The sequence below is a fragment of the Rhinopithecus bieti genome, unplaced genomic scaffold (assembly GCF_001698545.2).
Source record: "Rhinopithecus bieti isolate Rb0 unplaced genomic scaffold, ASM169854v2 scaffold_2077, whole genome shotgun sequence".
In the NCBI taxonomy this organism is placed as follows: domain Eukaryota; kingdom Metazoa; phylum Chordata; class Mammalia; order Primates; family Cercopithecidae; genus Rhinopithecus; species Rhinopithecus bieti.
In genome coordinates, this window is record NW_016803882.1 from 1411725 (window position 1) to 1438397 (window position 26673).

Genomic DNA, 26673 nt, shown 5'->3' on the forward strand with positions numbered 1-26673 from the left:
AACCAGCTTGCCCAGCTGGCACTGATGCTTCTTTTTAAAAGAAAACATTAACAGTGACATCCAGCACATCTTTATTGCTCAGCTTGCTAACAAGCAGCACACCTGTGTTCCAGTGGTGAAATCCATGTACTCAGCAACACAGTGCAGGCTGCAGGCTTCATCACATCCCCAGCATGTGACCTGTGGAAATCAGAGACCAGAGCTGCTTCCTGCCATTTCCAAGAATGAAACAGAATTCACTAACATCTTAAAAATCCTTCTACAATGATTTTATTATAAATATGTTATTTTGGAATAAACAAATACTGCATTCAAGACTATGGGCAAACTTGCTCTAAAGTAACAAACGAGGAAGAAAGGAACCAGGAACCATTTAGAAGTGAAGAAAAATACAGCAAAGACACCTGCATGCCACACACAGCGCCTTTCTCCCAGGGAGTAACAGGTTAACAGGGAACGTCACATTGCCCATGAGCCCATTCTACTCAAATAAGCTTTGAGTTTGGTAATTTGCACTTGTTCTGTAAACTGAACTGCTCCTCTCCGCAGCCACAAGCAGCAGATGGGAAGACTGTCTTCAGACCCCGAGCATCAGCAGGAACGCTCTTGATTGTGTATCTGTGACTCTGTTCCAGGGCAAAGCTGTTCCCTATTTGCCGGAAGTAATGTCAGAGTAATCCTTCAGCACTCCAGCCAAGTGTTCGTTATGAGTCTTAAAGCGTCGCTTTTTCTGTGAAGCAGGCTTTTTCCTTCTCTGAATAGGGGCCTAAAGAAAAAGGTAAAAACAGTTAGAAACCACAGCTGCTCCGAGGGGTGGTGTGGTCAGGATGTTCTGAGCATGACCAGATGCCAGCAGCTGAGGATGCCGGGTCTGGACCCTGCTCCTGCTCTGCCGCCCAGCAGCACACGCAGGGCACAGCACACGCCCTGACCAGACCCCAGGCCTCTGTTCCCCTGAGATGCAGACGCCATCGGAAATGAAGGAGCAGGCACAAAAACCTATCAAAACGATTCTAGGCACTAAGTCAAACAAAAGGGGCGGTGAAGCCCTTCAGCTGTCTCTGTCATCAGGTTTAAAAACGTATCCACCATTACCGATTTTAAAAAGATCTGAAGAAAATATGGCAAAATCCTGAGAAAGGAGGGGCACATGAAGGTTTGTAATATTCTCTTATTCTTTTCTATATATTTCAAATATTAGCATCACATGATGAAAAAAATCAACAAATAAGACAATAATAGGAAATCATGAAGGGCTACAATTACACTGATTTGTGGAAAGAGATTGACAATAAAGCTTCCCTTTTGGTGAGTCCTAAAAATTCACCCAACACATATCCCCACCCCACACCCCAGAAAGACACAGGTGACAAGCTACAAAGCATGACGGTGGACAAGGAAAGCAGGGAGGGGCACAGCGCTGCTAACAAGGGTGCTGGCAAATCATCCCCCCGGGCTTTGTTCTTAGACTACAGATTTTATTTGCTGGTACAAGACAATGTAAAAGTCATCATTTAATGACTAACATCCCGTGAGCGCAGGATTTAGAAACTATACAGACAAAATATCTGGTTCCTAAGGGACCTGAAAGTCACGATGGCAGAACCAGGCACCAGGACGGCGAGGCTCATAGAGCAGGGGAGGGCCCCCCGTTCAAGTCTGAAAGGTTGTGCAGATCAAGGCGCAGCCTCCCTTTAAGAATGAGGAGAAGGGCCTGTAGCAGCTTAGAGTCGGAGGGTGGGAAACACGCAGGCCCTGGAAGGTTCCATATGGCTGGATCTCAAGAGCAGGACTGCTTGGGAGGAGCTGGGTGTGGAAAGGCACTCACAGGCCTGGAGCAGCACTGAAGGCAGGTCTGCAGCCCTGCAATACCTTAGATGCGACCTGGGCTGCCCACACTGAAAAACAATGGCAGGGAACGACTCCCGGCTCTTCAGAGGGCAGAAAGCAGAGCAGGCTAACAGTTTCCAGGGCGGGGAATTAAGCTGCTTTGCTAGAGATTACGCACCACTTTCTTTGGTCCAGATTCCTGCATGGAAGAAATACCCTGTCGCTTCAGATATTCTTCAATTTTCTCCTCGTCCATGGAATCCACAGTGACACTCCTCCACAGTTTCTGAAATTCTGTACCAAAGAGACACTAGTTATTTTACAACACATTTTTACAAGCTACAGCATCTTGATGATCAAAATCCAGGCTTCAGTGTTATCTCCTCTGGATCCAAATGAGCACATCTGAGATGTCATCATGAAACAAGTCAGGGCAAAACATCCACGTGTGGGACACGGTGCAGGGAAGGGCCTGGAGACAGAACTGCACCCACGCAGCCCCCGACAGTGGGGTTGTTTCTAGAGGCCGGCAAATAAGGGCTGCTGCGATGGAGCCGCCCTGCTTTTCTGGGGAGCAAAGCTGTCGACACCCTCCTTTAATTCCTCTATTTAGGGCTAACAGCTTAGTTCCTGCTCAGCTCCCCTAAGCATGATACACTCATTCCTCTCTCACTGATAATAGAAAATAAGAAACGTGGAGGGACATGGGAACCTAAGTTTCACAGAAATGAGGTTATTCAACAATTTATCTGCAAAAAAGACTACTGGAATCAAATAACCTGGGAACTGGTGACAAAGGAGGCATGAAAGAGAAAGGGGGGGTGGCTGAAATAGAAGCACTGTCTACCCCCGCTCTGTAACACAAGGAGAAAAAGTCCTGCCTGCATCTTGTCTTCAGAAACCTGTGGTCCCTCTGCCACATTTCTGCAACCAAGAGAGACCACAATTGGGAAGCATCCCAAATGAACATAATTTACATCTTACATTCTGCTCCTGAAGACAGGTTCTGATCACTGGTTTAATTATCAGCAGCTACTTTCAGACACAAAATCCTAAGCCTTACGCACTCAGGAATGAAAAAAGGAAAAGTTCTCTGAGCCCCGAGGCTTCACAGAGCCTCCCGCTCACAACTGCCCCACACGCTGAGGGGACACACCTTCCCTTCCTTTCCTCCCAACCCAGACCCTCACCCGGCACTGCCCTCCTTTTCTTCCACAGCCATGAACTTCCCACGGTCCGTTCACAGACGATAAATGAAGTAGGCACCCGACACTGTGCTGGGCCAGATTTCTTTCCTTTCCCACTTTCCTTCCTCCCTCCCTTCTCTCTCATTTCAGTACACGCTGCATGAAGCAAATGATGCCCACACAGGCAGGACTCTGGTGATACTGTGGAAATCTGTTTTCTGCCACCTACCCTGAAGCTTTTCATTGCAGGTGACCAATGGTAAAAGTGGCAAAATCTACTACAAATAATTCAACCTGAGCACAAAGTTATTTAAATCCAAAATGTCTCTAAATAAGATTTTTTAATTTCCATAGACACATTAGGGGTTCTTTCTACATTACGGGTTCTACACACTCACTGAACGTTCATCTGCACACATTATGGACATGACCTGATAACTGTGTGCATGATTGTCTCAGCCTCTGTAAGCTCCTTGAGAGCAGGGAGCTCTATTTCCATCTGGTTTCCATGACATTTGGCACTGTACCTAGCATATGACAGGTCCTCAGTGATTTGGCTACTGAATGTATGAAACAGCATCACTGTCTACTACAGCCCAGACATCAATGATTTGACTACTGAATGTATAAAATACCATCATTGTCTACTACACCCTAGATGAGACAGACTGTTTCTCTTTTTTTAAAATTTATTTATTTTTGAGATAGGCTCTAGTTCTGTTGCCCAGGCTGGAAAGCAGTGGCGCAATCTCAGCTCACTATAACCTCCACCTCCTGGGCTCAAGTGATCCTTCCACCTCAGCCTTCTGAGGGGCTGGGACCCAGGTACACACCACCATGCCCAGCTAAGTTGTTTTTGGGGGGCTTCTGTGTAGAGATGGGGTTTTACCATGTTGCCCAGGCTGGGCTCAAACTCCTGAACTCAGGCAATCCACCTGCCTCGGCCCCTCAAAGTGCTGGGATTATAGGCATCGAGTCACCATGTCTGGCCTATATTTTTCCTTTTACATTTTAAACTTTTAAAATAATTTTACACTAACAAAAGGGTTACAAAATGAGTACACAGAGTTCTGATATGCCCTTTACCCAGCTTCCCCTAATGTTAACACCTTACATAATTGTATAATTATTGAAACTAACATGGACATATTACTATTAATTCATCAACAGACCTTGCTGAAACTTCACGAGTTTGACCACTGATGCCCTTTTCCTGGCCCAGGATCCTGCATTCACCTGCCACTTCTCTTTGGTCTCCTCCATTCTCTAAGTGTGGCCAGTCTTTGTTTCCCACTAGTCAGCTGTTTTATAGAAATTTCCATTTGGGTTTGTCTAGTATTTCCTCATTACTAGATTGAGGTTATGCAATTCTGGCGAGAACAACACAGTAACAAGCCTGTGCCCTTCTCGGGGCACAGTAGCAAGCTACATAGTGTCAACATGGACCCGGGTAAACACAGACCATCAGGCAAGGTGTTATCTCTCAGGTTTCTCTGTCATGAAGCTATCAGTTTTTCCTTTGTAGTTAATAATTAATTGGAGAGAGATTTTCAGACTATACAAATACCCTGTTTCTCATATTATCACTAATTTTATAATAGCATCCATTGGTAGTGCTTACCTACAAAAATGATTACTTCTAAGTACCTACTGGCAAATTATATCCAACATTCCTTCCATGTGTACTAATTAGAATTCTACTATAATAGATCGGGCACGGTGGCTCATGCCTGTAATCGTGCACTTTGAAAGGCCAAGGAGGGTGGACCATTCAAGGTCAGGAGTTCAAGACCAGCCTGGCCAACACGGTGAAACCGCATATCTACTAAAAATACAAAAATTAGCTGGACGTGGCGGTGGGTGCCTGTAATCCCAGCTCCTCAGGAGGCTGAGGCAGGAGAATCACTTGAATCTGTAAGGCAGAGGCAGCAGTGGGCTGATATCGTGCCACTGTACTCCAGCCTGGGTAACAAGAGACTCCATCTCACAAACAAACACACAAACAAACAAACAAAAACCAAAGAGCTGCTCTTTCTTCAGTTCACTTTTTGTTTGTTTGTTGAGACAGGGTCTCACTTTGTCACCTAGGCTGGAGTGCAGTGGCACAATCTCGGCTCACTGAAGCCTCAACTTCCTGGGCTCAAGCAATCCTTGTCCCTCAGCCTCCCAAGTGGCTGGGACTACAGGCGTGTGCCACCACGCCTGGCTATCTTTCGTATTTTTAATAGAGACAGGGTTTCATCATGCTGCCCAGGTTGGTCTCAAACATCTAGACTCAAGAGATCCACCTGCCTTAGCCTCCCAAAGTGCTGGGATTATAAGCCTGAGCCACTGTGCCCAACCTCCAACTTGTTTTTCAATTATTTAATTTAGCAGAGACTCGTGGATATTACTGTATAGATTTATATCTACATATTTATTACACAGATGACAATCCATGACGATCAGTATTTATTTTGTGGTTCAAACATCCCAGCTCTAATCACTAAGATTTCCTTCATGTTGGTTCCTATGACCCTGACTTGTTTCCTTTTTTTTTTTTTTTTTTTTTTTTTTTTTTTTTTTTTTTTTTTTTTTCAGTTTTTCTTCTTTCTCTCACTTTCTGGTACTAAAAGATGTTCCAGGCTCATCTTGTATTTCCCCTCATTTGGAATCAATCATTTCTTCAAGGATTCCTGACTCATTTTATTATAGAATGGTATTTAAAAACCAAGATCTACGTATTTTGGGTTTTAAAAAAATAGCAATCTCTTTTTTGAAAACAAAATGATCAAGGGACATCAAATTTAAAGGCAGACACTTCATTATGGCAGAAGACGCCAAGTATCATGAAAGTCAGGCACCCTCTAAACTGTAAGGGTAAATAAAATCAGAACTGATTTAGAAATCTACTCTCAGCAGGAAAGAGGAGAAAACAGACTAGAATTTAAAAGTTCAGATTTGATCCTTTCATTTCAAAAGACCCTTGTCCCACATGAGTTAAGAATAAAAAACTGTGTAACTGCCATAGAAGGGAAGAAAATGAGCCAACTTACCAATGAGGCTTTGCTTAAAATTCCCAAATAACACACTCACATTCTGTCTGTGCTTAGCCCTTTCTTGTAAATGCAAAAGTAGCACAACAGTGTGGTCCAGGCCTCAGAGCCAGAGAGCCTGGCTGTGACCTCAGTTACCCCATTTCCTGCACAAAGTGGCACAAGTAACTTAATTTTTCTCCCTCCATTTCTTCATCTATAAAGTGAAGATAATAGTAATATCTGCCTCGCTGAGCACGGTGGCTCTGTAATCCAAGCACTTTGGGAGGCCAAGACAGGTGGATCACCTGAGGTCGGGAGTTCAAGACCAGCCTGACCAACACGGAGAAACCCCATCTCTACTAAAAATACAAAATCAGCTGGACGTGGTGGCGCATGCCTATAGTCCCAGCTACTCGGGAGGCTGAGGAAGGAGAATCGCTTGAGTCCAGGAGGCAGAGGTTGCGGTGAGCTGAGATCGCACCACTGCACTCCAGCCTGGGCAACAAGAGCGAAACTCTGTCTCAAAAATAGTAATATGAATAGTAATAATAATACCTGCCTCATAGAATAGTGAGGATTAGAGGAGTTAATAAAGCACTCAGAATAATGCCTGCAAATGAAACAACATTATCTACACCTATTACTGTTATCATCAACATCTAACACCCATCCTCATTTTCTGGGTGCTGGTGTTTTTAATAAAGGCGATATAAAACATTGAAAAAGAGGATCGGCTACTAGACACAAAGTGATCTCATTTATGTAAAGTAGAAGAAACAAAATTCTACAAATTTCTTAAAAGCAAAACACATACATATTAAATACATCGTGAAGATGTGACAAATACACACCAATAGGTATCCCCAGAGAAAAGAATATAGTTTACTTACAGAATTTTCAATTTTTTGCTCTACAGACTTGACAAAGGTTTTACTAACAATATGCAGAAATATTTGTGTATTGCTAGTATAATATTTCAAATAACCTAAAAATAAGGAGGATCATATTAATAATAATTCACGCACTTGCCACTTTTTCTCAGCCCCACATTAGGCTGTGGTGTTCTAGTGTCAGCATTCAGGTACATCTTTGCCATTTAAAAAACAAGGTAGGCCAGGCCCCGTGGCTCATGCCTGTAATTCCAGAGCTTAGGGAGATGGAGGTGGGAAGATTGCTTGAGCCCAGGAGCTTAAGGCCAGCCTGGGCAATATATCGAGACCTCATCTCAAAAATTAAAAAAATCAGCCAGGCATGGTGGTGCTCGCCTGTAGTCCCAGCTACTCAGGAAAACGAGGTGGGAAGAGAGCTTGAACCCAGAAGTTCCACATTGTGAGCTACAATTGTGCCACTGCACTCAGCCTGGGAGACAAAGAGAGACCCTGTCTCCAAAACAGCAAAACCAAATGCAGAATCTCAACCAGCAACACGCCATGCCTTCCTCCCTTTTCCTTTAACAACAAGTGTTATTAACGTGACTTTTTATCCCCAAAAGTGTCATTATATCCACTTTGCAGTTCCAGAAAATAGGACATTTCTCGATTTACCTCACCTTCTAGTGATCTTACATTTGAGAAACTATCAAAATAATTTATCTTGTGTGCTACAAAGAAAAATGCACCCCCACCCAAGATGTCCACATCTTAATCCCCAGAACTTGTGAATACATTACCATATATGGTAAAAGAGACTTGGGTGACTAAGAATCTTGAGATGAGGAGATCTCAAGATTTGGATTCTGAGTTGGATGAATTAATAATATTGTTAAAATGTCCATACTATCCAAAGTGATCCACAGATTCAATTCAATCCCTTTAAAATTCCAATGTCATTTTTCACATAAATAGAAAAAATAATTCTAAAAGTCTAATGGAAACACACACAAAAAAACTGATTAGCCAAGGCAATCTTGAGCAAAACAAATAAAATTAGAGGTACCACACTACTTCAAACCATATTACAATGCTACAGTAATCAAAACATCATGGGACTGGCATAAACAAAAGCCCAAAAACGAACTCATGCATTTACAATCAGTTGATCTTTGACAAAGGTGCCAAGAACATACAATGGGAAAAGGACAGTCTCTTCGATAAAGGGAGTCAGGAGAATGAAATGAGACCACTGTCTCACACCATATAGAAAAATCAACTCAAAATGAATTAAAGACTTAAACATAAGACCTGAACCTGTGAAAATATTACAAGAAAAGAGAGGGAATACAACACAACAATGGTTAGGGCAATCATTTTTTGGATTTGACCCCAAAAGTTCAGGCAACAAAAGCAAACATGAACAACTGGGATTACAACAAACCAAAAAGCTTCAGCATGGCAAAGTAAACGGAGTGAAGAGACAACCTACAGATTGGAAGAATATATTTGCAAGCAATACATCTAATATGGGGTTAATATACAAAATATAGGGCAGGCGCCACGGCTAATGCCTATAATCCCAGCACTTTGGGAGGCTGAGACAGGAAGATTGCTTGAGTCTAGGAGTTCAAGACCAGCCTGGGCAATATAGTGAGACCTCGTCTCTGCAAAAAATGTTTTAAGATTAGCCAAGCTTGGTGGTGCACATCTGTAGTCCCAGCTACTCAGGAGGCTGAGAGGATCACTTGAGCCTGGGAGGCAGAGGCTGCAGCTATCCGCGATTGTGCCACTGAATTACAATCTGGGTGACAAAATGAGACACTGCCACCAAAAAAGAAATATATATATATATTTTTCCATATATATGGAACTCAAAATAATAGCAAAAAAAAACCTGATTTAAAAAATTGGCAAAGGACCTGAATATTGTCTGAAAATTCAGAAATATTCAGAAATCCTGAAATGTCAGAAATATTCAGACATTTCTCAAAAGAAGATACACAAATGAGGCCAGGCACGGTGACTCATATAATCCCAGCACTTTGGGAGGCCAAGGCGTTAGGATCATCTGAGGTCAGGAGTTTGAGAGCAGTCTGGCCAACATGACGAAACCCCATCTCTACTAAAGATACAAACTCAGCCGGGCATGGTGGCAGGCACCTGTAATTCCAGCTACTCGGGAGGCTGAGGCAGGAGAATCACTTGAATCCAAGATATGGAGGTTGCAGTCAGCCGAGATTGCGCCACTGCACTCCAGCCTGGGCAACAGAGCAAGACTCCATCTCAAAAAAAAAACAAAAAACAAAAAAAAAACACATACAAATGACCAACAGATATATGGCTCATCATCACTAATCATTAGGGAAATACAAATCAAAACCACAATGATTTCCAATTGGGGCAGAGACTTAAAGGAAAAAGGAGAAAGAGAAGTACAATGAGCCATCACTTCGTACCTGTGAGAATGGTTATCATCAAAAAGACAAAAGATAAAATACACTGATGAGGATGTGGCAAAGGGGACACCTGTACACTGTTGGTGGAAATGTAAATTGGTGTAGCCATTATGGAAAACTGTATGGAGTCCCCCCAAAAAACTAAAAACTAGATTCTCATTTGATCCAGCAATCCCACTTCTGGGTATTTATTCTAAGGACTTGAACTTAGTATGTTGAGGAGATGCATGCACTCCCACGTTCACTGTACCATTATTTACAACAGTCAAGATAAAGACTTAATCTAAGTGTCTATCAACAGATGAACAGATAACAAAAATATGATACATACATACACAATGGAATACTATTAGCCTTAAAAAAGAAAGAAATTCTGTCATTTGCAACAACATGAATAAACCTGGAGAACATTGTTAAATGAAATAAGCCAGGCACCAAATGACAAAAACCGCATGTTTTCACCTCTGCATGGAATCTAAAATAGTCAGAACTCAACAGAAGCAGAGAGTAGAATGATGACTACTAGAGGCTAGGAGAAGGGGAATGAGAAGGTGTTGGTCCAAAGAAAAAAGAATCTTGAGAGGCAGGTTATTCTGGATTATTTGAGCAGACCCAATGTAATCACAAGGCTCCTTATAAAGGAAAGAGGCAGGCAGGAGAGTCTGAGTTAAGGCAGAAGCACAGATCAGAGTGATGCTGGGACATGAGCCAAGAAATTTGGGCAGCCTCTGGAAGCTGAAAAGGCAAGGAAATGAATTTCCCCATGAGTGTCCAGCAGGAGTGCAGCCCTCTTTATCCATTTAAGACTTCTGACCGCCAGAACAGTAAGATACTACATTTGTGTTGTTTTAAGCTGCAAAGTTTGTGGTAACATCTTACAGCAACAACAGGAAACTAATACACACTGCTTGAAATTTTTCTTTTTAAAAAAGTACTGGCGTGGCCAGGCACAGTGGCTCATGCCTGTAATCCCAGAACTTTTGGAGGCTGAGGCAGGCAGATCATGAGGTCAGGAGTTTGAGACCAGCCTGACCAACATGATGAAACCCCGTTTCCACTAAAAATGCAAAAAAAATTAGCCAGGCGTGGTGGTGCGCACCTGTAATCACAGCTACTTAGGAGGCTGAGGCAGGAGAATTGCTTGAATCCAAGAGGCAGAGGTTGCAGTGAGCCCAGATCACACCACTGCACTCCAGCCTGGGTGACAGGGCGAGACTCCACCTCAAAAAAACAAAAAAGTATTGGCCCGGTGCAATGACTCACACCTGTAATCCCAGTAGTTTGGGAGGCCAAGGTGGGAAGATCACTTGAAGCCAGGAGCTCAAGACCAGTCTGGGCAAAAGCGAGACCTCCATCTCTACAAAAAAAAAATTAAATAATAAATTGGCCAGACATGGAGGCATACGCCTGTAGTCCCAGCTAATCAAGAGACTGAGGTGGAAGGATGGCTTGAGTCCAGGGGAGTTCAAGGCTGCAGTGAGCTATGACTGTGCCACTGCACTCCAGCCTGAGCAACAGAGCAAGATCCTGTCTTAAAAATAAAAAATAAATTTTAAGTATAACTTAAGCAGGCAGGATTACATAAGACAAGTGCCACTTCATCCTCAACATTTCAACAAGTATGTCTTGAGAATTCTGTCACTACCACAGTATGACCTGCTATCTGGACATATGTAAAGAACAGGCATCATCTGCCCAAATACGTGCAACTCTGTCTCAAAAAAAAAAAAAAAGTTTTTAATTTTGATCAAATCCTTTGTCTTTTTATCTTTTGCTGCTTGTGCTTTTGGTGTCATGTCTAAACCATTGCCTAATCCAAGGTCATGAAGATTTACTTCTGTTTTTTCCTCTAGGAGTTTTTGTTTATGATGGGTCCAGTGTCCTCCTTTAGAAAGCTAAATAGTAGGTATAGATCTCTACACTGTACTATATACTACTGTAGGAGCCAGCCATCCCACTCTTGGGTGTTAACCCAAATTCACATAAAATTCATGGGTATTTATACTGGCTTTCTTCATAACCACCAACAATTGGAAACAACTCACGTCTTTAACTGTCCCTTAATTTCCCCTTAACTGTGGCACATACTTACAATGGAATACAACTCAGCAATGAAAAGGAACAAAGGACTGACATTCCAACAACGTGGATGAATCTCAGAGGCATCATGCCTAGTGAGGGAAGCCAGATTCCAAAGGGACATGCTGTGTGATTTTATTTATACGTTTATAATATTCCTGGGAAACAGAACCATAGAAACAGATCAGGGGCTGCCCGTGGAGAGAGAGAGTGACTGCAGAGGAGAATAGGGTGGTTTGCGGTTGCTGAACTGTCTGTATCATTATTGTGGTGTTAGCATGACCATATGCTTGTCAAAACTTCTGGAATTGTACACTAAAATGTGCAGGATTTTCATTTTCATAAATTATACATTAGTAAAATAAAAGGACAGTTTAAAGTAGTTGTTTAAAGGAATATGGTGTTTCTCCCATTGTAAAGCTGTTTTCAAGGTAAAGAGTTACCCCATGGCTTCTCCCCTTCTTGTTTTGGTGTCTGTTGTTTATCCCAAGTAAAAAGTGTGAGTGCGGTGGCGCAATCTCAGCTCACAACCTCACCCTCCCAGGTTCAAGTGATCCTCCTGCCTCAGCCTCCTGAGTAGCTGGGATTACAGATGGGGACCACCATGCCCAGCTAATTTTTGTATTTTTAGTAGAGACAGGGTTTTGCCATGTTGGCCAGGCTGGTCTTGAACTCCTAACATCGGATGATCCGCCTGCCTCGGCCTCTCGAAGTGCTGGGATTACAGGTGTGAGCCACTGTGCCTGGCCCAAAATTAAAAACTTTTATACCTCATAAGACACCATCAAGAAAGTGAAAAGACAACCCACAGAATGGAAGAAAATATCTGTAAAGCATGTATCTCACAATGGCCTTGTATCCAGAATAAAGAATTATTATAGCTCTGTAATAAAAGCACAAAACAATTTTTTAAGTGGACAAAGGATTTCAACAAACATTTTGCCAAAGGAAATATACGGATGGACCAGGTGTGGTGGTTCACACCTATAATTCCAGCACTTTGAGAGGCCACGGCAGGATTACTTAAAGCCAGGAGTTCAAGGTCAGCCTGGGCAACATAGTAAGACCCTGTCTCTCCAAAAAAAAAAAAAATTATAGTCAGGTACCGTGGCACACACCTGTTGCCCTAGCTACTCAGGAGGCTGAAAAGGGAGGACTGCATGAGCCTAAGAGTTTGAGGCTGCAATGAGTTATGATCGCATCACTGCACTCAAGCCCAGGAAACAGAGTGAGACCCTGTTTCTACAGCAAAAATAGATAGATAGATAGATAGATAGATAGATAGATAGATAGATAGATAGATAGATAAACAAAAATAAAAATAAAATACATAAATGGCCAATCAGCACACAAAAAGATGTTTGACATCATTAGTCATTAGGGAAATGCAAATCAAAATCACAGTAACATTTCACTAGGATGGCTAAAATCAGTGTTGGCAAGGGTGAGGGGAAAGCAGAACCTTCCTACATTGCTGGTGAGAATGTAAATTAATGTAGCTGCTTTGCAAAATAGTATGACGATCTCTCAAAAAGTTAACCATAGAATTACCATATGATGTAGCAATTCCACTCCTAGGTATATACCTAAGAGAAATGAAAACACATGTCCACACAAAATCTTGTATAGGTATGTTCATAGCAGTATTATTCGTAACAGCCAAAAAGTGGAAAAACCCAAATATCCATCAACTGATACATGAAATGTGTATGGCCATACACCTTTTTTTTTTTTTTTTTAAACTAAAAGCACTTAATGCTCTTTATTTCCCTATAAGCACTGCTCTAGCTGCATCCCATGAATTTTGATACACTGTGCTTTCACTTTCATTTAATGCAACAACATTTTTACTTCCCTGTGATTTCCTCCTTGAACCATATGTTACTTAAAGGTATTTAATTTCAGGCTGGGTGTGGTGGCTCACATCTGTAATCCTAGTGCTCTGGGAAGCTGAGGTAGGCAGATCACTTGAGCCTAGGAGTTCGAGACGAGATTGGGCAACATTGCAAAACTCCATCTCTACAAAAAAATACAAACATTAGCCAGGCGTGGTGACACACACCTGTAGTCCCAGCTACTTGGGAGGCTGAGGTAGGAGGATCGCCTGTGCCCAGGGAGGACAAGGCTGCAGTGAGCTGTGATCATGCCACTGCACTCCACGCTATACAGTGAGACTCTTGTCTCAAAAAATACATAAATAAAAGTATTTAATTTCCAAATGGACAGTTTCCAAATATAGCTAGCTCTGTTACTGATTTCTAGCCTAATTCCATTATGGCCCACATAAATCATTCATGTATAGTTAGCCTTTGGTATCCATGGGGGATTGGTTCCAGGACACCTAACAGATACCAAAATCTACCGATGCTCAAGTCTCTGATATCAAATGGTACGGTATCTACATATAACCTATGCCTATCCTCCCATGTACTTTAAATCATCTCTAGATTACTTATAATGCCTGATACAATTTAAACACCATGTAAATAGTTATACTGTATTGTTTAGGGAGTAATGACAAGGAAAACGTCTGTATGTGTTTAGTACAGGCACAATTTTTTACCAAATATGTTCAGTCTATAGTTGGTTGAATTTACAGATGTAGAACCAAAAGACATGGAGGGCCAATGGTACTTTCAATTCTTTCAAATACAATTAAAGTTTGTTTTGTGGGCTAGAATACCAGCTATCTTGGTGAATATTCCAGGTGCACTTGAAAATATAAGCACAGGGCCAAGCACAGTGGCTCATGCACGTAATCCCAGTACTTTGGGAGGCTGAGGCAGGTGGATAACTTGAGGCCAGGAGTTCAAGACCAGCCTGACCAACATGGTAAAACCCCATCTCTACTAAAAATACAAAAATTAGCCAGGTGTGGTGGTACATGTCTATAATCCCAGCTACTCAGGAGGCTGAGGCAGGAGAATCACTTGAACCTGGGAGGTGGAGGTTGCAACGAGCTGAGATCACGCCATTGCACTCCAGCCTGGGCAACGAAAGCGAAACGCTGTCTCAAAAAAAGAACAAAAGGAAAATACATGCACGGTATTCTGCTGCTGTGGGACACACTGTTCTAGAAATCCCAATTAGGTCAAATTAGTTGATGGTGCTCCTCCGTACTTCCATGTCCTAATTTTCCAACTATCTGTTCAATCAACTACTGAGACAGGAATGCTGTAGTGTCTAACTGTGGATGTATCTATTTCTCCTTTTAGTTTTATCAATTTTTAATTCATGTATTTAGAAGGCCTGTTGTTAGATACATAGGTATTTAGGACTATTACGTACTCTTGGAGAATTGATACCTTTACCATTACGAAATGTCCTTTTGTTTTTTTTTTTTTTAATCTTTTTCTTTTGAGACAGGGTGTGGCTCCGACACCCAAACTGGTGCAGTGGCACAATCATGGCTCATTGCAACCTCCAACTCCTCGGTTCAGGTGATCCTCCCAGCTCAGCTTCCTGAGTAGCAGAGACTACAGGTACACACCACCACACCAGGCTGTTTTGTATTTTTTGTAGAGATGAGGTTTCGTCATGTTGCCTAGGCTGGCCTCAAGCAATCCTCCTGCTTCAGTTTCCCAAAGTGCTGGGATTATAGGCGTGAGCCACCATGCCCGGCCCATGTCCTTCTTTATCCTTGGTAATTTTCCTGGCTCTGAAGTCTACTCTGTCTGATATTAATATAGCCACCCTAGCTTTCCCGATAGTGTTTACAAAGTATATCATTTTACATGCTTTTACTTTTAAACTATCTATATTTATTTATTTATTTACTTTTCTTTTGAGATGGAGTCTTGCTCTGCCACCCAGGCTGGAGTGCAGAGGCGCAATGTTAGCTCACTGCAGCCTCTGCCTCTTGGGATCAAGAGATTCTCCTGCCTCAGTCCCCCAAGTAGCTGGGATTACAGACGCATGCCACCACACTCAGCTAATTTTTGTATTTTTAGTAGAGATGAGGGTTTCACCATGTTGGCTAGGCTGGTCTCAAATTCCTGACCTCAGGTGATCTGCCCGCCTCGGCCTCCCAAAATGCTGGGATTACAGGCATGAGCCACCATGCCCGGCCCCTAACCTGTCTATATTTAAAGTGAGTTTCTTCTCTTTTCTTTTCCTTTTTTTTGACAGAGTCTCCCTCTGTTGCCCAGGCTGGAGTGCAATGGCGCAATCTCAGCTCACTGCAAACTCTGCCTCCCCGGTTCAAGTGATTCTACTGCCTCAGCCTCCTGAGTAGCTGGGATTACAGGCACGTGCCACCACACCCAGCTAATTCTGGTATTTTTAGTAGAGACGGGGTTTCACCATGTTGGTCAGGCTGGTCTCGAACTCCTGACCTGGTGATCCGCCTGCCTCGGTCTCCCAAAGTGCTGGGATTACAGGCATGAGCCACCACGCCCGGCCTAAAGTAGGTTTCTTATAGACAGTATATACCAGACAGCTGCAGGAATTGATCTAAAAAAAAAAAAAAGTGTCCAGTCATGGTGGCTCATTACCTTTGAGCTAATTTGTCATAAATTTTATTTCACATAACATGCCCTAAACACAAATTGTTAATATTTTTGATTTATGGTCATCTTTCAGAGAAATTAGAAAAATATTTTAAATAATAAAAACTCTATCTCCAAGAAACTTATTTGTATAGATCCAAATATCTAATGTCATACCCCTTCTTCCTGAACAACTTCCTTTAATATTTCCAGTAGCGCAGGTCTGATGGCAATGAATTCTCTCCATTTCTCTTTCTCTGAGAGACTATTTCTTCTTCATTTTTGAAAGATTATTTTTGCCAGATGTAGTTGCTCACACCTGTAATCCTAACACTTTGGGAGGCTGAGGAGGGCAGATCGCTTGAGCCCAAGAGCTCAAAACCAGACTTGGCAACATGGTGAAACCCAATCTCTATTAAAAATACAAAAAATTAGCTGTATGTAGTGGCATGTATCTGCAGTCCCAACTACTCTGGAGGCCGAGATGGGGGGATCAATTGAGCCCTGGAGGCAGAGGTTATAGAGACCCAAGATTGCACCACTGCACTCCAGCCTGGGCCACAGAGTGAGACTGTGTCAAAAAAAAAAAAAAGAAAAAAGAAAAAAAAAGGAAGAGAAAAGAGAGGGGAGGGGAGAGGAGAGGAGGGAGAGGAGCGGAGGGGAGAGGAGAGGAGGGAGAGGAGAGATGATTTTTGCTGTGTACGGAACTCTGGGTTCAAAGGATTTTCTCCCTTTTGGCCCTCTAAAGATGTGCTGCATTATCCTTTGGTCTGCATGGGTTCTAATAAGAATCCTGCATTCTTTTTTTCCTCTAGAATTAGTCTCTTTCCTCTGACTGCCTTCAGTATTTTCTGTCTTTCATATTCTGCAGTCTGAATATGACACGCCTTGGTGTTTTTCTGTCATTTGCCTGGTTTGGGGGATGATCCTGTTTGTGTTCTCCGAGCTTCACAGATATTTGGTATCCATCATTAATTTTAGAAAATTCTTGGTCATCACATCTTCAAGTATTTCTTCTGCCCCGTTTTCTTTCTTTTCCTTCTCAGACTTGAACTACAAATTCAGACCACTTGACATTGTCTCAGAGCTCATGGGCAATCTGCCCTGTTTTTTTCACACTTCAGTTGTATTCAAGTTCACAGACTCCTTTGGCTACACCAAGTTTAATAATGAGCTTGCTGAAGACATTTTTCGCCTATGTTACTGTCATTTTCATTTTTAGCATTTATTTTATTTTCTTACAGTGTCTATCTCTCTGCTGAAATATCCTACCTGACCACGCAAGTTGCCTGCCTTTTCTACTAGAGATCTTAACATACTAAACAGTTATTTTCGATTCCACGTCTGGTAGTTCCAAAGAATTTGGTCTTAAAAATGTCCTGTCTCAATAGTGTGTTCTTCCTTCCTTCTTTTTATGCCTCAAAAACTTTTCTGAAAGCAGGATATCCTCTGTAAGACAGCTGAGACTGAGGTAAATAGTTTTTATGCCTGGGAAATGGGCCCGCCTTTCCTTCTGCCAGATCTTTAGTGTGTGGAGGTTGAGTCAATCTATTGTCAGGACAGGAACGTGGTTTGGAATTTGTTGCTGCCATGGTTACCCACAACATACCACCAGCTTCGAACTGTGTAGGGTGGTGGCTGGTTTGCCAGAGGATATTTTCCTCAGTGTCTGTTCGACCTTCAGCTTTTTTGGTCTTCATTTTACACTGCATCTGAACTGGCCTGCCCCCATGTTCTTGCGCCTCTCACAGATCTCCAGTGTCACCTGTCAGTCCACAGCTGTTAGCCTCGTATGGGTGGGAAGATTCTCTGACGTTAGGATAAAGCCTTGGTCTTGGGCAAACACTGTTTTCCTTGGTGGCCGGGGTGTGGCCTTCTCAGTGCTCCTGCCTTTTCTCCTCCACTAAAGTTCTGGGGCTAGCACATAATCCTGTCCCTCGCCAAGGACGAAAGACTTTTTTTCTGTTCTCTTTCCACGGTGGCTTAAGGCTCTTATCTCATAAGAGCAAAGAAGGGAAGGAGGACTGAGACAGAACTTCATGTCTTTCCAAAAGGATCTACTGTCCCCTCCTCCAGGGGAAGAGTAACGGACACTTTCTCAGTACCCACACCCTAGCCTCAATCTTTTTTGTAAGCATCCAGTGAAATCTGTGGAGAAGAGCCTGTGAGTGGATACAAACTGCCCGTGTCTGCAGCCCCCCAGGTGATCTCTGTTTTCTTGCTGGTCCACACTAAGTTCATTAAATTTTAACTGAATTATCCTACAGGCTGTTCACTTTGTCTGTCTCAGGTAAACAAGTGCTCATGTCTTACCTTTCCATGGGGGTGCCTGTCTCTCTTTACAGTTTGGGTTGGGTGGTTAACCTGCAACCTCAGTTCACTGATGAATTCAAGAAGATATCAACATGCAAATTTCTGGGGTTTGCTGTTGCTGTAAGGGTAGGAACGATGCTCTCTAGCTTTCCCCATTCTAAGTAAAAGCTAGAAGTCCCCAACTATCTGCTTTTTAGCCAAACTTTAAAGGCTATGTAATGAATATGGCCAGCTTTGCCCACTACAGGCATATATGAAAGAAAATAATTTCAGGTCAAACTTCCAACTCAGCAATAAAAATACCTCTGTAATCCCAATAAAGCATGCAAAATTACTGTTTTAAAATGTATGCAATAGCCAGAATTTTACATGTCAAATTTATTATTATAGCTGTTGAAGAAACTATATCATACCAAAGAACAGTTCTGGTATTTTGATCATCAATTTGTTAAATTCTAATTTATCAACATGTGAAAACTGTATTCATTTCTTTAGAATAGGTATGACATATCTAACAAGTCAACTGTGTACTTCTCTCTGTATAACAATAAAGGCAAAACGGGAAAAAAAAGTACATATGAAAAACATACCTTTTACTCGGTTAATTTCATTCAATACACTTTCTACCACTGCAAAATTTCAGTTCCTTGAAGACTGAAATTACTTTGCCTTTCTACCTGATATGCACAGAAGCTTACATATTTCAGGCTTCTTACGACACAATCGCAGAGGTAGTATTACCTACTTAAATAGTAGCAGCAATGGCCTAGAAAGCTGATCTGTATATTAATATACAAAAAGAATACACAACACTATAAATTTTCATGGCAGAATGGAACTGAAAGTACACTTCAAATTTTTTGATTTAACTATTTCCTTCTGTTTAAAGTCACTTGAACTATTTTCAGAGAAAAACCCTGAATAAAAACTCTTCAATTTTTTTCAATAAAACATTTATACTTAATCCCAGCCTTTCCTTAGCTCAATGCTGTTGCAATATTTAAATATGACATCTACTATGTAAATGTAAATATATGACATCTACTATGTAAATCATTTAAATATGACATCTATGTAAATGTATTACAGCTACATAAATACTTAAGATGAATACTGGAACACAGGGGTATCTTAGAGGTACAATCTCATAGAATTTCAAATTTAATTATTTTTTAACACATGTGGGGACAAAATGTTCAGCTGACAAAGAGAAATAACCTGGCTTTCTTTAATTTTATAAAATGACTGAAATAAAATGAATTTTTAAAACAAGACAGTCTTTGGCTGGGCATGGTGGCTCACACCGGTAATCCCTGCACTTTGGGAGGCCAGGGTAGGAGGATCATTTGGCCCAGGAGTTCAAGACCAGTCTGGGCAACATAGCGAGACCCTATCTCTATTTATAAAAATTAATAAAATAAAAAACAAGACACTCTTCATGTTCTATGAGGTTGGCAAAGTCAACTAAAAACACCCAATCAGTATTTGTGAGGACATGAAGAAATGGATTCCTTCTTATTCACTATTGTGGAGGTATAAATTGGCCCAATTTTACAATAGACATTTGGTAAGGCATTAGTATTTTTAAAAATATGTCTATCTTTTGATCCAGCAATTCAACATCAAGAAAATGTACACACAGCATTTATAACAGCACAGAGCAAAAAATAAAACAAAAATAAATAAATAAATAACTGGCTGGGCACAATGGCTCACACCTGTTATCCCAGCATTTTGGGCGGCCGAGGCAGGTGGATCACTTGAGGTCAGGAGTTCAAGACTAGCCTGGCCAACATGGTGAAACCCCGTCCCTACCAAAACTACAAAAAATTAGCCAGGCGTGGTGGTGCATATTTTTAATCACAGCTACTCGGCAGTCTGAGACAGGAGAATCGCTTGAACCTGGGAGGCAGAGGCTGCAGTAAGCCGAGATTGTGCCATTGCACTACAGCCTGAGCAACAGAGTGAGACTTCGTCTCACCAAAAAAAAAAAAAAAAAAACTTTCCATCTGTGGAGTCTGGATGCCTGGAAATGGGCCAGAAAAAACTGTTTTAGAGTACATCAACAAAATAGAATACCATATAGCCATTTAAAAAATAACTATCAGGCAGGGCACAGTGGCTCACGCCTGTAATCCCAGTACTTCGGGAGGTCGTGGTGGGCAGATTGCGAGGTCAAGAGATCGAGACCATCCTGGCCAACACGGTGAAACCGCGTCTCTACTAAAATACAACAATTAGCTGGGCATGATGGCACAGCACCCGCAGTCCCAGCTACTAGGGAGGCTGAGGTAGGAGAATCGCTTGAACCCAGGGGTCAGAGGTTGCAGTGAGCTAAGATCACGTCACCGCACTCCAGCCTGGTGACAAAGCAAGACTCTGTCTCAATAAATAAATAAATAAATAATGATCTAAAACAGCATGAAAACCCCAGAGCACAGACTCAAAAGTGGTAGCTACTGTAAGAATCCTGAATTCTTAAGATAAAGGTGAAACGGTTTAAGCTTCCAGTAAGAAAAAAAGTTACCAGCAATGAGGAAAAAGATTGTCCATTAGAATTCTCAACAGAAACACCAAAAATCATAACGTAACTGCAAAAAATCAGAAAAATGTGGCCTGAGACTGTCAACTGGCTTTCCTTGCTATCTGTTTAACCACATACAAAACTATAAAACCACTGAGTCAGTGACCAGATAGATAAGTAAATAACCAGGTAAGTAAGACTGAAACGACTAGCACCATGGGCACTATTTTATTTTTCCGATACTAATAATAGTTAACATTACCATGTTCTTACTTTCTACCAGATTCGGTTCCAAGTTCCAAGCACTTTTACTTATATTCACTCATTTAATCCTCAAAGACAATGAGGTAACAATACTATTATTTCTATTTCACAGATGAGGAATCTCAGACAGAGGTTAAGTATCTTGCCTTGGCTAGTAAGGGACCGAGCTAAGATAAAACCTACATGGAGTGAATAAATCTTTTTTAGAGTAAAAAAAATAAATTAAAATAAATTAAAAGAAGATAAAACCTACAATCTAACTCCTCAGCACCGGCCTCTTCCCCACCACATTTATACCACCTTTAAATAAACAAGCTCTTGACTTAAGGAAAGAAACGCCTTTGAAAAATAAGATGCATGCCTAGGTCCAACTACTCTGTGTTCACTTCTACACTAGATTAAAAAATTACTACACAATCAACTCTCTCCTTGAGCTAAATCTCATTTTAGGACAAGTGCTTCTATTACAGACAGAACCCTCTGTGTGCCTGGAAGTGTGCGCATTCAGAGTTCCTCTCTATGGCTAAGGCTGCCACCTAGTGGAACAAAACGAAAATCTTCACACAAAGCATAAAGCATTCTGAGGCATAACAAGAGCAGGAGGGAGAGACTAATGTTAAAACGTGTCCATTTTCAGTGGGTCTTCCCTGGAAACACACATTCCTTATATCATTAACAAAAACTTGTTTTGTTTTGTTTTTTATTACTGATTTACGTAATACTGGCACTTTCAACTAAAAGACTGGTGGTACCTTACCTGAGGTTCCTGTAAGTGGCTGTTCTCTCTGGTGTCTCCATAGCACTGTGTGAACACCAAAATGACAAAATGCAAACAGCTGAACTACACTTCCTATGCCATTCTACCCACTCAGCCTGGAAGGCCAAGGACAGCAACCTCATTCACTGTGATCTTCCTTCCACCACCGAGTGTGTGGAATGACAGGAGCTGGGAAAACGAATCTGAAGACAGTGGGTCTCAATCTTCCTCTATTCTATCAACGTAAACTGGACCTTTAACCAAGTTCCCAACAAGGGGAAGTTTGTTCTCCAGGTGACACTTGATAATGTCTAAAGATAGTTTTGGTTGTCACACTGCAGGGAAGCTAAGCTACTGGTATCTAAACAAGCCAAGAATGCTGATCAATGTACTATAAGGCACAGGACCACTCCTCACACCAAAAAAAAAATTACTCAACCCCAAATGTTAACACTGCCAAGGTCGAAAGCCCTACTTAAACCCCACCATCATTCTTAAGAGGGACACAGATCAGTGAAAAATACCAGTTTATAAAAGTAAGCTGAGCCTACAAACCCAATTCTGTTTAACATATACATACAAAGTATTTTTGGCAGTCTTTCAATACGCTTTTCTAAGAATACACAATGTACAGAGAATACAGCATTATTTACCTTGATAAATCATAGAAGAAATGTACTTTGTATTTTCAGCACTTTATGAAGAATTCTTTACCACTTAAGGAAGAGAGCAGTTATGAAATCTAAGTTGCCAATACATCATAACTATATTAGCCCATCAGTGGCTATCATCTTCATGGTGACTCTACAATAGAAAGGTATACAGCTGTTTCACTTCTATTCCATTTACATTCTAGGATAACTGCCTGAGCATTTATACATTTTTGAATTTTTTTTGAGACAGAGCCTTGCTCTGTTGTCCAGGCTAGACGGCACAATCTAGGCTCACTACAACCTCCACCTCCCAGGTTCAAGTGATTCTTGTGTCTCAGCCTCCCGAGTAGCTGGGATTACAGACACACGCCAGCATGTCTGGCTAATGTCTGTACTTTTAGTAGAGACGGGGTTTTACCATGTTGACCAGGCTGGTCTCGAACTCTTGATCTCAAGTGATCGCCTAAGGCAGGCCCCACAAAGTGCTGTGATTACAGTCATGGGACACGGCACCTGGCTGAAATAAATTTTTAAACCATAAAAAATATACTTTAAAGCATAAAAAAATTTAATTTATTCTTTACATTACACTTAGGGTTATTACACTGACTTTTTAAAAAAGTATATGTATCAGTAGGTTATATTATCTATGAACTTAATTTCACAAGAGCAAAGATGATGTTACAAATCATTTGTTATAAGAAGTGTTCACTGACTTTGAGAGGCCAAGGAGAGCAGATTACCTGACGTTGGGAGTTTGAGTCCAGCCTGACCAACATGGAGAAACCCCGTCTCTACTAAAAATACAAAATTAGCCTGGTGTGGTGGCATGCCTGTAATCCCAGCTACTCGGGAGGCTGAGGCGGGAGAATTGCTTGTACCCGGGAGGCGGAGGTTGTTGTGAGCCGTGATTGCACCACTGCACTCCAGCCTGGGCAACAAGAGCGAAACTCTGTCTCAAAAAAAAAAAAAGGTGGTCACTGAATCTGGGTGAAACAAAAACCACAGCAGGAAAAAAACTAAAGTCCTTCCTACAGTCTTTGTCTTTGCTATTCTATTCCCTCTGTCTGGATACTCGCCTTACAGTCCCCACATGTGGACACTATTCTGACCCCTGGCAAAGCTAGCTCCACCTCATTTTTCCTGTTTTGGCTCACTTCACCTTTTTTCAGAGGTTGTATCTGAACTTCACCACCCTCACCTTACCACAGAGTTCATTTATTTTCTTCCTAGCATTTCATACAATCTGCAATATTTTCAAATTTTGTATACTGTCCCCTTTCCGAATGGATTTTCAAATTTTGTATTATTGTCCCCCTTCAGAATGGAATCTTTAAAAAGACGGACTGGTCTATCTTACCCCTATATTTAGCAAAATGACTAGGGCACTTAGCAGGAGATCATTAAATATTTCTCGAATAAACAGGCTCACGAATAAACATTAATAAACTGTAACAAAAATCCCAGAAATTGCCAACAAGGGAATAAAAAGACAACAGAGAATAAGAGAATGAAAATAAATTATATCATTTCCAAGTAAATGATGGGGAGATTACAACATATAATAAAGACAGTAAATGTAAAATGACAGCTGATTCAAAAGTTAAGGCCAGTCATACGCCATCTAGAAAGGAAATACTTAACAAAAAAATACAGATAGAAAGTAAAAGATGGGCAAAAATATATCAAATTTTTAAAAAGCCAGAGGTTATGAGAGTCAGATGAGATAAAGCCAGACATCAAGGAAAAGAACATTAAATACAACCAAGGGGGACACTTTATAATGATTTTGAACACAATTCTTAAATAAACTATGACTGTCAAGAACATTTATAAACTAAAACTCTGCATGAAAATGTAAAAGCAGTAACTACAGGAAAAATAAACAAAAACATAAAAGTTGTGAGAGATTCTGATGTTTCCTCCGTCACTGCTTAGATCAAGTAGTCAAAAAATAAGTATGTATGTAGATGGTGATATGATAGATTATATTTTCTGTTAAAATGAAAACACAACAAACAACAGAGATAAAATAAGTAGTTCACAAAGGAATAAGGAAAGAACAAATACAAAAGCACGCCATAAAGAGAGAAAATAACAGTGAGAAAATTAAGTCCGAGGGCCACACTTTGAAAAACTGCACACTATTAAATATGAAATTTTAAAATGAATGATTTTGTAAGAAAACACAAATTATCAAAATTGACTCAAAAGATAGAAAACTTAAGGACATAAGCAAATAAAACATTAAGAATGTTGCCAAGAAAGCAACTAGCACATTTTTAAGGAAACTACTATTCTCATAAGGAATGGGGAGGAGAGGAAGAAAACTACTTTTCTTTTATGAACGCAGCATAATAACCATAATCAAAATCTGACAAAGCACACACACACACACAAAGTGAACATACTGAAACAACTGTCCTAAATACATAAAGCCAAAGAAAGGTTATCCTAGGAGTGTAAGGATGGTTAAATATTAAGAAACTTAGCAGTACATTTCACCATATAGTAAATAAGTTAGCAACAACAAAGATCTGAAAAGATGCAAAAATATTTTCTCAATTTACTTCTGCTTTATCTTCCTGATTTCTATGGCTACTTCATTAAAATAAAAAAATACATAGCCAATGTGTAAGATATATGAAGATATTTGCTTCAGCATTCATTGTTAACGATTTTAAAACCCATTAATCAGGTACACACAGTGGAATACTAACCAGCCATACATCATTATGGAATATCTGTAATGCTGAGAAAGCAAACTAAAAGAACAAACATCAAATTATTTACAGAACTCGTTCCTGATTATGTAAGATTTAACTACCAAGCATATGTTATCACAGGACACGCATCACATATCTGTGGTGCATGTTTAATTTCTGCATCACATATGCTGGAGTTTAATATTACTATTTTACTCTACATATTTCTATATTGTTATTGTTTTCTAGGGGGGAAAAGTGAAAATTCTCATTTTGCCCCTATGAGCTATGCAATAAGGAAATGGAAAAGAGTTTAGGCCAACAAAGGCCATATAAAATGACAAATGAAAACAGGGTAATATTAAGGAAGTATAGATAAAAGATACACAAACAGGAAAAAGCAAAGTTAAAACAACGGTATCCACAGAAAGAGCACACAAGGGACAGAAAGTGACAGCTCAGCGTTCAGATTACAAGAACACCTGGGCCTCCCACTGCTGAACACACAATGTAGTCCTAAAATAACCCCGAAGAAATACTACTAAGAAATTCTAGAGCTTCATGTACACTCTTACAGAGCTACTGTAATCTCTTTCCTATCAACCACCCACCTCAAGTTAAACATCTGCTTACACAACAGACATGCTATGCTATGCTGCCATCTGCAGAGCAGACTTAACACTAAAATTCCCACTGAGAACATTTAAATATGTTTGTTGAAGGCATCAAAGTAAATGACGGAGAAACTAAAACTTAACTAGTGATACAACTATATTGGGAGAAGAGAGATAGCTATAAGACAGAGAAATGACAATAAGTCACACAATGTTTAAAGTTGAAAAAAAATCAAGAAACAATAGCATAAGCATATTATTAGCAAATGCAAAAAAACTGAAGAACCCAAAATAAAACTAGTTAAGTAGTTGCCACAAAAGAAAGGGACTGCAGCTAGAGAAGGGAAAGGCACATCTGCTTTTTAGTACAGGATCTTACTCTCTATTTGAACTTATAATACTTGTGATAGGTTTTTTTAAGTACTGCAAATATTTTTCAAAATGAGTTAATTATGCCTAAGAATAAAGGAATTGGTTATTTCTTAGATTTTTTTTTTTTTTACCTCAGAAATATCTTAAATGGTTTTAACTTTCTTTTTAAAGGCAGAGTCTCACTCTGTCACCCAGGCTGGAGTGCAATGGCACAATCAGCTCACCGTAACCTCTAACTCCTGAGTTCAAGCTATACTCTTGTCTCAGCCTTGCGAGTAGCTGAGACCACAGGCATATGCCACCAAGCCTGGCTAATTTTTAAGTTTTTTATAGAGATAGGGTCTCCCTTTTTTTGCCCAGGCTGGTCTTGAACTCCTGGCCTCAAGCAGTCCTCCCGCCTTGGCCTCTGAAAGTGCTAGAATTACAGGCATGAGCCACCATGCCCAGCCTTAAATGTTTTTAAAAGCAAGAAATATAAAAATTAGCCTAAAGGCCGGGCGCGGTGGCTCAAGCCTGTAATCCCAGCACTTTGGGAGGCCGAGG

The 26673-nt window shown here is 40.8% G+C and overlaps 1 protein-coding gene across 3 annotated transcripts in view; it reads right to left on the minus strand.

The window, feature by feature from the left end:
- Window positions 1-247: 247 nt before the first annotated feature.
- The window catches only part of GTF2E2 (general transcription factor IIE subunit 2), a 112105-nt gene continuing 85679 nt past the window's right edge, over window positions 248-26673 (minus strand). For all 3 annotated transcript variants that reach the window (XM_017857145.1, XM_017857125.1, XM_017857135.1), the window contains exons 7-8: window positions 2009-2124; window positions 248-766 (exon numbers count right to left, since the gene is read on the minus strand). In XM_017857145.1, the coding sequence (XP_017712634.1) occupies window positions 650-766; window positions 2009-2124 (233 nt within the window). In that variant the 3' untranslated portion in view covers window positions 248-649. The remainder of the gene's footprint in view (window positions 767-2008; window positions 2125-26673) is intronic.